The 12,272-nt window shown below is 48.5% G+C and overlaps 1 protein-coding gene across 20 annotated transcripts in view; it reads right to left on the bottom strand.

The window, feature by feature from the left end:
• ELAVL2 (ELAV like RNA binding protein 2) overlaps positions 1 to 9,587 on the bottom strand; it is a 97,223-nt gene extending 87,636 nt beyond the window's left edge. For 5 of the 20 annotated variants that reach the window (XM_065046327.1, XM_065046334.1, XM_065046330.1 and 2 more), the window contains exons 1-2: positions 6,733 to 6,812; positions 6,269 to 6,326 (exon numbers count right to left, since the gene is read on the bottom strand). Coding sequence is in view for 1 of the 20 variants with exons in the window: in XM_065046343.1 (XP_064902415.1) it covers positions 6,269 to 6,361 (93 nt within the window). In the remaining 19 variants the exon portion in view is untranslated. Of the gene's footprint in view, positions 1 to 6,268; positions 6,534 to 6,732; positions 6,968 to 8,128; positions 8,421 to 8,748; positions 8,880 to 9,516 lie in introns of those variants that run through there. The other 15 variants (XM_065046322.1, XM_065046324.1, XM_065046329.1 and 12 more) reach the window with 13 other exon arrangements.
• Positions 9,588 to 12,272: the final 2,685 nt, after the last annotated feature.

The raw sequence follows: 12,272 nt of genomic DNA, 5'->3' as shown, positions 1-12,272 counted from the left end.
CCTCCTTAACAATCTTTTCCTCTGCAATGATGGTCACAATACCTGCTCCCTCCTTCCTCATCAGAAACACCCCTCTACAAGGCCAGAGCTCCAAGGGACTTCCCTCCTTCTCCTCCCCACCTTGCATGCAGTTCTCACAGAGTCAGCTGGAGTAGTGTTGTAGGAACCTTAATGTTTCTGTAGCTAAACAAGAGTGTCTGTGCCCCGCTGGCTCCATGAGCTATCAAAAGCTATCTGGACATCCAGCACACTCCTCTCCAAAGGCTCTGTTTAAGTCCAGGCACAGCTGCTTCTGCAGCACATAAGGGAAAAGACAACAATTTCAAGAATACATTCAGTGATACCCTGAAAATATTGAAGTTCATGACACTTAAGTGGAAGAGTGACCCACTTTGGCATTGAAGGTAAAAATCACACGCCGCAAACATTTAGAAAACAGAAAATGCCAAGCTCACGAGGCCGGGCAGCTCACCAGGCAGACAAAACCTTGCCCTCTTTCTGGTGTTTGGATTTTTCATTTCTTACTTTTGATATCTATTGTGGACAGACTAAAACAGGTAGCTCCATTTCTTGAAGGAACTTTACAGTTCCATTATTAACAGACATAACTATTGAATTCTTAGCTGATTTTATCTACATGAAGGTATATCAACCATAAGCTTCCCATATTATTACATTTAAAAAAAACAAAACAAAACCCTGCAGCTCCCTGCACATACAGGTTGACTGTAAAAGTCTGTATACAGAGAGACACAGCTACAGATTCAAAAACAACACATTTTTCCCTACCAAGCTCAATTTAGATACCATGAATGCTATTACTTGGAACGTATCCACTACTCACCTTGAAATTAAAGGCAAGGCCAGTCTAAGGGTCCCCCTTTCAAATGTTCATGCCCCATAGCATGTGGGTACAGTGTAAACATCTGCAAAACCCATGGGAACCACTACCTCATCCTGGCAATTCATTCAGGTGTAAATGGCATAAAGAGTATCCAACTGTTTTCTTCTGTCCTGTCTCCTCCCCTACCTCACTCCAAGTAATATGGCAGAAATCTTCAGCAAATCAACTTAATAAGCAACAACAGGCAACTAAAAAAAGCCACAGGGAAGCTGGTTCCATGTACCCCTTCTGATCATAACTCTACATCTGAAAAAATACAGAAGAACAGTATAAAAAATATTATCAGCAGCATAGAAAGCAAGAACACTAGCAGTAGAAAAGTTGAATTTGCATTACTTTTCCCTTTCCATACCAAATCTCCTCCTTTCAACCTTTATAACTTAAAAGTGATTAAGACAACTGTCTGCAAGTATTTATTTTGGTTTCCCAGATATCAGCTTTGTTCATCCACTCTGTACAACAAATCCTAATAACTTTTCTGTTATTAAGATTTGAAGTACAGAAGACCATCAGTACTCCATTTCATTCCACAAAAACACATAAAGCTTATTCAGTTAAATTTGATACAGTACATGGTTAAATCAACTCATGCTGAGGAATTCAAAAGCAAGCACAGCTATAGCACAGAACCACAGAAAGGCTGCTCAATACATGACAGTGAACATTCCAGGACACTTTGAACAGCCCTTCTTACCTCTCCATAGACTCTTTTACAAAGCATTTGAATGTTTACATTTTCCCCTATTTTACCAGTACTCAGATAAAAAGTATTCAAGGAACAGCATACACACGCTTTACATTATGTTCTAGCAATTTGGTAACTGATAACATTTTCTAAGTCCACTCCTCACTTAGCTGAAGGCCAGAGAAAGTGTCCGGAGTTCTCAGTACCATTCTGCAGTGTCCTCAATAGTTTAGTGTTTTCTAGCTTTCAGGTTACTGTAGGTTTACTGGGATATATTTTTTTTTTCCTAAACACAGCAAAGAGACACTCATTTTTGCAACATCTTACAGCCTCATCTACTCTAAGCATCTGTTTGCACACTTTCTGGTCAGCAGCATTTGAGTCACCAGCAATGTCTGGACCATATGAGGGAATGGAGAATTAGTACACAAATGTTTTATGAAGCGAAGCCTAGAACTGCCTAAAATGATTCCCATTCTAATCCTTGGCTGGTGTACCCGCAATAGTGAAGCACTGCTAAGACATTTAAACACTTAACACTCATCTTGACTTTCTATTAGAAAACTATATTCGTTTCAAAGACCACATGTCCAGGCTTACTAGGTCTATCAAAACAAATGATAACCCCTGTTGCTTAAGTACTGAAGTACCATAAGACACAGTGGCTCTAACAGAATAGCAAACAGTGTGACACTAGTTTAAGCTCCATCTGGAAAACTATCTTGTTCCCAATTTGCATTTTTCAAATGCATGTAAGATCTTCCTATTACAATTTTTGTTTTCATATAATTACTGCTCCTGAAATTCCAGATATTTTGCCAATGGAGACAGATTTAGATTGCAAGTCATTTCAAAAACTTAATGTGGGTTTAGAATTTTTAAATAAGTTTCTGAGAAAGCAAGCTTTTCTTAAAAATCACCCCATGGCAGAAATCTTAACTACTTCATTTAGTTTTAAAGCTGAAAAACTGCACTCCCTATGAAAACACTGACCACTAAAGCCAAGTGTTTCACTGAGTACTGCCATTTTGCCAAGGTGTGTTTCTGCAGAGCTACATGCTATTAAGTCTATGTAAAACACCAAGCACTACCAAATACAGGGAAGACCAACAATTGTTCTCTTAATCACAGCTTCTGTCAGACTTAGCATGATAAGTAGTTGCTCAGTGGCAAAACATTAGATGCTAAGAGTTCCTACAAATCCAACAGCAATGCCTACTGGGCAAAAGCAGCTTGCTCAATATTGGCAGCTTCTCCAAGCTTCAGTGGGAATCAATAAAGGAGCCTGCCTCTTTGTGTTATTTTGCCACCAGAAACTCAGGATGACATTTTACATTTCAACAACAAGGATTAGGCAACAAAACATCTTGATCTGGCTCAACAGTTGTAGTAGCTAAAAGCTACGAATTCTAACTCTGTTATACCAGCTTCTCCAGAACTAATCCTTCCAAGTAAGTCAAATTAGGTAGATTTATACAGGCAACAGATCAAAAAATATGTAGTGGCTGCCTTCAGAATTAGTACTAGAGATGTCAAAACCCAAAGCTCCATCAGCTAATCCTCCTGGATAGTATTGTCATTTTTCAATTGATTTGAGAGCTGTCAGGAAAGAAAAGTGAGCATGAAGGCAGCATTCTCCCACTTCTAAAGTCTTAGCAAAACCTGGTAACACTAGCCTCTGCCCATGCTAGTATCCATTAGAAAAACCTTACCAAAAAAAGCCAAGATGGCTTAAAATGAAGACTGAAATGTGTATTCATCACAAATTAAGTTTATGCATTAGCTAACAATCAGTTCTATTGCTATGAAGAACATCAGTGACAACAAATATAATCAAAAGCTATTACATTGTAAGACAGAATTTTACCTAAAAAAAAAAAACACAGTATTTCAGCTTCGCTGTTACTAGGAAGGAGCTTGCGCTTGCATCCTTGTACTATTTTTACCTGCAAAGTCCACTTCTGCAATGGCACTGACTTATTTTAGGAAGCAGAGGAAAGCTGAAGTATTCCTTGGGCTTTTAGAACACTAGATCACATGTCATATACTTCCTACTTAGTCCCCAAATAAAGCAAGCTTAGCTTTGTGTCCCCCACCCCCCCCCCCCCCCAAAAAAAAAATCTAGCTTAGCATTACAGGGGCTTTAATAGAATTCAGCCTGGGGCTTCACACGGCCAGCCAGAAAGCTGGGAAATAACCTGAAAGCTTTTTTTCTTTAAAGTAGATACTCCAGATTTAGCAGCTGTTCAGAAAAATTTTAACTCACTACACCTGAATCACACAATTTAATCTGAAATGTGGTAGTCCACTATTTTTGAAGAGGCAATAAAAATCAATAACAACAAAAACCACGCAGATAAAAAGATCTTGTCCTCTCACTGAAAAACAGCATTTAAAAAAAATCCACGGAGAAGACTGAAAACTGATATTCACATTAGTATGGGAAAGTTGCAAAAGTGTACTTGCAGAAATATTACACTAGTATGATTAAGCAAGTAATAGGAAGAGATTTATGCAAATATGAATCTATTGAAGATAGATCCTTTGCAAAGACTAAAGTAATTAGAAATCTTTACTGCATACAGTAAGGATCAATCACTACACCAGAATAAATACATACAAATTAAGACAGCTATTGCTGAGCGGAAATATCAGTGCAGGTACAGTCATAAGACATTTGAAAGATGTGCTTTGTCAAATTTTAATAAGTGTGATAAAATTCCTTCACAGTTTCAAGGTCATTTGTAAGTCTCTGTAGTTGCAAATGCTCTCAATATATCACAGCAAAAACTTCAAATATCTACATTTCTGAAGAATGCCTCATTTTAAATAATATGTAGAATAACCAATTCTACATTTGCAAACGTTTATGAATAACAACTATAAAACTGATTCAAAGGCCACTCTCAAAACTATCACCCCCAAAAGAACATTTCCAGAAGGACAGGGAAGCAAGGGAGAAGGAAAACAATGAGATTTCAGGATTCCACATGCAGAGGATGAACAGGAAAAATACATAACTGAAGTGCTAGCTAATACCCTGGTGCCCATTTCCTCAGCAGAACAGGGTCCCATTTCCTGGAATATTTCCTGAACTCAGTTTAATTTAACACTGGCCATCAAGGCCTTGACATAAATAACAAAGTCAAATGCCATGGAGTTTTTGTAGTACAGAAGTAACCCACAGGTACTTCTAACTTTCAAGAAAATACACCCATATTGTGAAATGCTGACTTCATAATGCATTACTACTTCAACAAGTATCACCTGTAAGAAAACCAGACACCGAGGTCCTATGTAGCTACTAAACCATATTACCGAAGTTGTCTTCCAAACTCCATAAATATAGCAACATATTTTAGGCTAATAACTTCAATTAAATCAACTACAATAAGACTACTTTAATTAGTTTTTTATTGCATAGTGTGTGGGATTTTTTTAAAAATAAAGATCAGTTTTGCTGCTCTAACAAATAATACCTATATTTAAACTGACTCACACAATTAGAGGTGAACGGGATACAAAGATGACGCGCTGCTCAGACTAGTCACCATTACCGCTATGCACAAGAAACAACGCCACCTCACTCCCCCCCCACCCCCCCACCCCGTACACAACGCAAGAACGAGTAATTTAATTCTTCCAGGGCAGGTCAAACCGAAAAGGCGGGCAATACACACAACGTGGGCTAAAGCCCCTGCAGAGGGGAGGTAACCGGGAGAGGCCTCAGCCTAAAGGAGGGCGGCCGTGCCATAGTCGGTGGAAAGCCCTGCAACTTAAGAAGAAACAAGCCCCGAAATAAAATAAATCAGATGGCAACAGAGCCGTGCACCTGCACCTGAGACCCTCACCGCCCCAGGCTCCCTCCTCCAACTACAGAGTCGCCGCCCCAGCAGCAGCACCTTCTCTCCCCGCCGGGACCCGCTCACCGGCCCGAGGCTTCCGCGCCTTCCTCCCTCGGAGTCCTGGCACCGGCCACGGAGCCCCACGCCACAGAGTCCCCCGCCGCGTGCCCCACCTGCGTGCGCTGCTCCGCCGACAGGCCCTCACACGCCGTGCGGCTCTGCCCCCTCCGACGCTCTGCAGCCGCACAGGTGCGCCGGGAACCGCGGGCAGCCGCAACAGCCCTGCGGCTGCAGCACAGCACCCCTTCGCAGCTTCCTCGCAGCAAGGGACAACCCCCACCCCTTTTTACCCGCGCCCGACTACTGCCCCGGGGCTCAGGCGGCGGCAGCTCCACCGTCAGACAAGACGGCGCGAGCAGAAAACGGCAGATGCACTATTGTAGACATAAGCAATCCGGTTAGAGCAAGGTCAGTCCTAAACAAGAGGGAGAAAGAGGTGCAGCTTGCACGAAGAATGGGAGCTACTCTCAAGCTGTAGGGCCACGCTAAGGAAATAGGTGGGGGGAGAAAGTCATTCAGAGGGATGTTGCAGACAAAACAAAAGCGTTTTTGACCAGTGTTTTGTCTGAAGAACAGGTGCTAAACTCGCCCAATTAGCACCACATGCGAAATGGGGGAGGGGGGAAAAGACATTCAGAAAATCCTAGAGGGTAAAACAAAAAGCGGCAAAGCCCATCTAGCACGAGAAACAAGGGGAAGAGGGAAAAGCCTTTCGGAGTACGAAAAATCGCTGACAGCAACAAAAATCCCCCCTTGATGTAACGCTGCAAATACCTTAGAGTTTGCAACTAGGCGTGGAACAAGCCGATACCAGCTGAAAGCCGCGGGTGACCTACAACAGGGGACAATGAAGGTCTCTGCACACATCGAGTTTTGAACCCTTTTTCCAGGGAGGGCCGGGTGAGGGACCAGCAGCCCCCGACCCAGCCCCCCCACCCTGGCCGCCCCTCTTCCCACCGAAGCCCCCGCGCGGGCTGCGGGCCCGCTCCGGATCTGCTTCTCCTTCCCGCGTACCCCGTAGGGAGTCCCAACGTTCCACTGCCCCCCCTCCCGAGACCGCACCGATGGCTCCTCGCAAGCTCCCCAGCGCCCCTTTCCAACCACCCCCCCACCCTCCCTTTAGTAACCCGGGACCCCGGGCTGCCCCTGCCCGCCGCCCCAGTGGAGCGTGGCTGCCGCCACTCGGGGGTGGGGGCGGTGCCCCGAGGGGGCTGCGCGGCGCCCCGCTCTCTCCTCACCCGCTGGAGCTGAAGTGCCGGTGCCGCCGGTGTGACCACTACCCCAGAACGCCGGAACCGCCCCGCCTCAACGCAGGGGGAGCTAGGCGGTGGCGGGCTGATAAAAGGCGCCCACCGCCCGCCCCCGCGGCCACCGCCTGAGTGACGCCTCCGGCGGCCACTCAAGAAGCCCCGCTCTGGCGGGGCCGCGCCCCCGGGCCCAGCGGACACAGCCGCAGCGCTAAGCGCCCCCGAGCACCTGCGGGCGGCAGGGAGAGCGCGGCAGCGGGCTGCGCTGAGCGGGGTGGGGCGGGAGATTGCCCTTCCCGTGCCCGTCCGTATTCAGGCGTCGGGTCCCAAGTGGGGTCACACGCATGGCCCCCACAGTGCTTATTTGTCTCCCTGGCGTTCCCCGGCTTGCCACTTTTCCTTGCTAAACACCGAGCCCTGGAGGTCCCGCGCTGCCTCCTCTCCGGAAGCGGCCCGGCGGGGCGGTCGAACCCCCAAAGCCATCCGTCCGATGGCTCGGAGCCCCCGCGGCGGGCACCAGCCGCTGCGACAGCACCGTCCCGCTTCCCAAGGGTGCTCGACTGCTCGGGGACACCTCCCGCCACCCCCACCCTCAGCCCACGGGAAAGCGCTGCTGCCGAGCGCCGCGGCAGCCCCACGAAGCTTTCTGCTCCGTCGGGCCCGCCGCTGCCCGTCCCGCGGGAAGCGCCCGAACAAGTGCCCGAACGGTGTCTCTGGCAAAGGGGATACCGCCCCCAGGGGGGGGCGCATGGCTTCGTTTGCCCTCGGCCTTCCCAGCGCTGCAAGGCGCAAGGACGAGTCAACGCCGGTCCTGGGAAACGAGTTGACGGAACACGTTCGACTACCAATTTGCCCCGCTTGTATAGCTCTCACGTGTGTTATTTTCGTATGTGATATAGGTGGGTATGGAGCAACGTGCTGGGCATAAATTAAACAATAATGGCAGTGCCCTAGACCGGTCCTTGCCGGGAGCAAACTCTGCAGCGCCAATGTCTAGATCGCCTCCTCCTCCTGCCCGGACCCACCCACCACCGCGGGGACGGGGGGCGAGAGGAGGGGAGACGCGCCCGAGGACAGGACGACACTCCATAAATCCCTTTGCCCGGAGCCCCGCTCGCATCCCCGCCACGGCGGCCGGATGCAAACTTCCCCCGAGTACATCGCGGACCGCTCCCCGCCCCTTTCCCCTCCCCCCGCCGCTCCGGTAGGACCACGGACAGAGATCGGGGCCGCCGCCGCCGCACAAACACCGCGCACACCGCCATGCCTACCCCGCCCGCGCAGCACCGCGCAGCGCCCCGACGCCCTAAACAAAGGGACGCGCCCCCTCCCGCGGCGGGTTAATCAGCTCCACGAAAAGACACGGACACCCCCGACGGTAACCAACCTCTCCTATGGAAAGCCCACCGTCTCTTCGCAGCCCACTGCCCGCTCTCCGCACCCGCTGACAATACGCGCCCTTGCTTCGGCCGGCCACGTCTTTGTGCGCCGCGACACGGAACCGCCTTCCAGCCCCAGAGGAAAACACAAAACGCTGTGCGGCTAATGCAATTAGGCGCGGGGAGTCTTATCTCGGCTAATCTGAAAATGCAGGTTTATCTCCTCAAAGCGATACGCCTCCCTTCACCCGCCCGGGGCAGATCCGTCCCTTCGGACGCTCCACGCAAGGGGACGTATCTGGAGCTCGACGGGCGGCGGGGTGTTGGGAACTTTGCAACCAGGACAGGTGGGGATGCGCACGGCCTCCTGCGTGGGCGCGGTGTAGTCCCCCAGCTTCAGCAGCTGTCCTCCCCACGCTGCGAAGATTTCCAGCAACTCAGCTCCGCAGGCACACTGCGATATGCACGAACTGCCTTACTCAGCGCCGTCGGCAAGAACGGTGTTAGTATGGAGCAAACATAGGTAAATCAACGCAATTCTACAATTCTACACGGCATGCACCTCAGGCGTTTGCGTGGACCCCATCGCACACGTACAATCACGGAAAAGAATCAAGCCACAACTTACCTTCCGCTCCTCGGCTTAAAAAAAAAAAAAAAAAAAAAAAAAAAAAAAAGTAACGGTGCAGTTCTCCCAATAAAGAGGAGTAAGAGGCAGATGGGTAGTTCTCTCAAGACAACACAAGAGCTAAATTGGGGACAGTTGTAAAAGGAAAGGGGAAAAAAAAAAAAAAAACACACAAAAATACCCCAAAACAAACGCAAAACACACCCCCCCAAAAAAAAAAAAAGAGAACAAAAAATCCTCTCCCCCCTTCCCTAACACTCCAACACTGGGGAAAAAAATAAAAATAAAAGGAAAATTAAAAATTTTAAAAGGGAAGAACTCAAAAAGAGAGAGAGTGACAGGACTACCCTCCTTTCGCAACCCAATCGAACAAAAAGGGGAGGGAGGAAGAAATAAAGGAACAAAGGGAAGAGGGATGGAAGGGCGATTTAAAAGACAGTCTCTCTCTCTCTCTCTCTCCCTCCCTGCCTGCCGGTTCCTTCCTAGCGGCTCGCCGCCGGAGCCAGCTGCTGCATCGCGGAGTGCGCGCAAGGCCGCGGGGGGGGAGGACGCCGTGCGGTGCGCTGCCGCGCCGTGCCGTGCAGGGAGGCGGACCGCTCCGCAGATTTATAGCAGCCCCGCCGCCCGGCTCCCTGCCTGCCGCCGCGCCGGGGTGCGTGCGTCTGCGTGTCGCGCCCGGCGGCGCGGCTGTGGGGGTGCGCGCAGGGGGCGTGTGTCCGCGGGCGGCTGCGCCCCCCACTCCCCGCCCGGCGGCCGCCCCACGCCTACCCCGGCGCCACGCGCGGCAGCGTCTCCGCAACCCAGCGCAACGGAGCGTGCTGGCCGCGCCGCGCGCGCCCCCATTGGCCCGGCCGCCGCCCGCTCGCCCCGCCCCCGGCGAGACGCTGCTCGCCCATTGGCCGCGCTCGCCGCCACTCTGGCAAGCCCCGTGCCGCTGCGTTCCAGGCTGCGTTGCGGCGCGCAGGGCCGCCTCCGCGTTTGCGGGTGGGCCCCGCGGGGGTCCCGCGGCCGGGCGGGGCCGGCGGGCACGCGTGTCTCTGCAGCACAGCGCGGCCGCCCTGCGCCTCCCTGCACACACCGCGCCGCGGGCGGGGCGCCGCCTTGGCAGCGCGGACAGCTGCGTGGGGAAACGGCGACTCGTGTCTTCCCGGTCAGCCACGCGGGAGCAGGGCCGCGCATCACGGCACGGCCCGGGCGGCTGCCGGTGCACCGCTCCCTGCAGGAAAAGCTGCCAGGAAAGCAGCTTATTTTTCATTCCTTCTTTTTTTTTTTTTCTTTTTTTTTTTTTTTTTTCCCTCCCCCGCCCCTCCCATCCTTTTTTTTTTTTCCTTCCTTTTATTCTCGGCTTCACACAGATCTGGCCATATGTGTGTCGGCACTGTGCGTGTGAAGTTTATATGGCTGCCCAGGGACTGCTCATGTGATTTGCCCTTCCGAGAGTGGACGTATTAATGAGTGCTATTTCTTGTAGTAAACATTGTGAGGAGGATGAAAGGGAGGAAGGAAGGAAGGAGAGAGGGAAGGAAGGAAGGAGGGAAGGAAGGAGGGAGGGAGGGAGGAAGGAGGGAGGGAGGGAGGGAAGGAAGGAAGGAAGGAGAGAGGGAAGAAAGGAAGGAAGGAGGGAGGGAAGGAAGGAAGGAGGGAGGGAAGGAAGGAGGGAGGGAGGAAGGAAGGGAGGGAGGGAAGGAAGGAAGGAAGGAAGGAAGGAGAGAGGGAAGAAAGGAAGGAAGGAGGGAGGGAAGGAAGGAAGGAGGGAGGGAAGGAAGGAAGGAGGGAAGGAAGGAAGGAGGGAAGGAAGGAAGGAGGGAAGGAAGGGAGGAGCTTTTATTAATTATGCAATGGATTCCTATGTCTTACACAGATAAGTGTTCGCAGAGAAAAAGGTGATGGTGTATGGAAGAAAAAAAATGGCACGGTATTCAGAAACACGTCTTTTATTCCTTATACTGCTTATCTTTCATTGAACATGATCGTAATTTCTTTCCAGAAGCCCAAGTCCTTCTGAGACATGGCTTTGCTTTTGTGTCTTTTCTGACACAGAACACACAAGTGTATATAATGTATTTCCAATAGCAAAGCACTTACACCCTGGAGAAAGGAAATGCTTATTTAGAATATTCTGGTTATTTGCATATAGCAAAGTGCAAAAATAAAGAGGTGTGCAATTTCAAATAGACATGTAAAGCAATGTTCCTTGAGAGTGTCCTTGAGTGTTTATAAATGATTAATACAATGAAAGAGGAAACGTGCTTGTTTATGTATCATCTGTTTTTTATAATCTCCGCTGTCCTACCACTGTGACAATAACCAAATATTACACAGGGCCTGATTTTACATTCTATGTAATTAGTTATATGCCAAATTCATCTGATGTTTTTTCTAGAACACACAGGCTTTAGCTGATTATTTACAATGTTATCATCAAAGTTTTGAATCAGCAGCACTCCGAAAAAGGGAATAACTCTCTAGTGAAGAAATGCCAAGCTAGCCACTCTAGGGACTGAATGAGGTGGGGGTGGCTACTCCCTCAAAGTTGCTTATACAAAACTCCTACATGAAGTGATGTCTATTCACTTGCAGTTTGTGGAATTGCACATGTAAATTTTGCTCTCAGTAATGCCTGTTAGTATTCAAGAAGGTTCTCCGAGTTACACCGTTGTTCAGCTTATGTCTGATGCTCACTCTTGTCTTATTGTTAACATTTTTACCCTTTGATATAGCAAAACTGCTTTTCAAAGAATTCTGATGATACCACAATTAACAAAAAACATACTGGTGTTCTTAAGGCTGTGGGTGCAATATCAAGGACTTTTGTGTGCATCTTTGGGGGAAAAAAAAAAAAAGAGATTATTTTTTCTGGGCTGAATTTTAAAGCATGAGTTAGAGCAGAGACTAAGTAGGAAACAACCATAAGACCTCTGCACTCTGTTGCCATAATTGCAATTATTAGATTTAGTTGCTGTTTACTTTCTCACCACATCCAGTTTGTATTGAATGTGTTTAAGCAAATAACAATGTTCCTTGAGAGAATGTGAGCCATGTATAAGAAGAGGAAAGAAAAAAAAAAAAAAAAAAAACAAGAAAAGGAAAAAAGGAATAAAATAAATAAGCTGTCTGAAAAATCTAAGCAGGTCAATGCATTGACCTCCCTAACTTTTTTTAAAAAATCATATGATTACACAGTTGTTCTCATAACTAAAGAAACTTGGCTTAAAGAAGAAGCCAAAATCTATGTTATTAGAAACCAGAAGTATGTCTTTCTGAACTTTCAGGAAATTAAAGGGCTCTGATCTCAGCAGCTTCCCTGTCAGGTCTGGTATGCAGGATTCTGGTTTCATATCCCCCAATCCTCCATCTATAATTAGTGATCAGCTTTTAGCAATAAAAGCCAAACATTATACATTTTCTTTAGAAGCTTGATATCCCTACCAATAATGCGCTCACATCTGTCATGTTTGTCAATACATGATGCTAAAGTGAAATTAGGCAGAAAATAGCTGTTAAAGTGAATTGCCTTGTCATCA

Source organism: Columba livia, chromosome Z, assembly GCF_036013475.1.
Source record: "Columba livia isolate bColLiv1 breed racing homer chromosome Z, bColLiv1.pat.W.v2, whole genome shotgun sequence".
Lineage (NCBI taxonomy): Eukaryota > Metazoa > Chordata > Aves > Columbiformes > Columbidae > Columba > Columba livia.
This window is presented reverse-complemented; position numbering and strand designations above follow the sequence as displayed.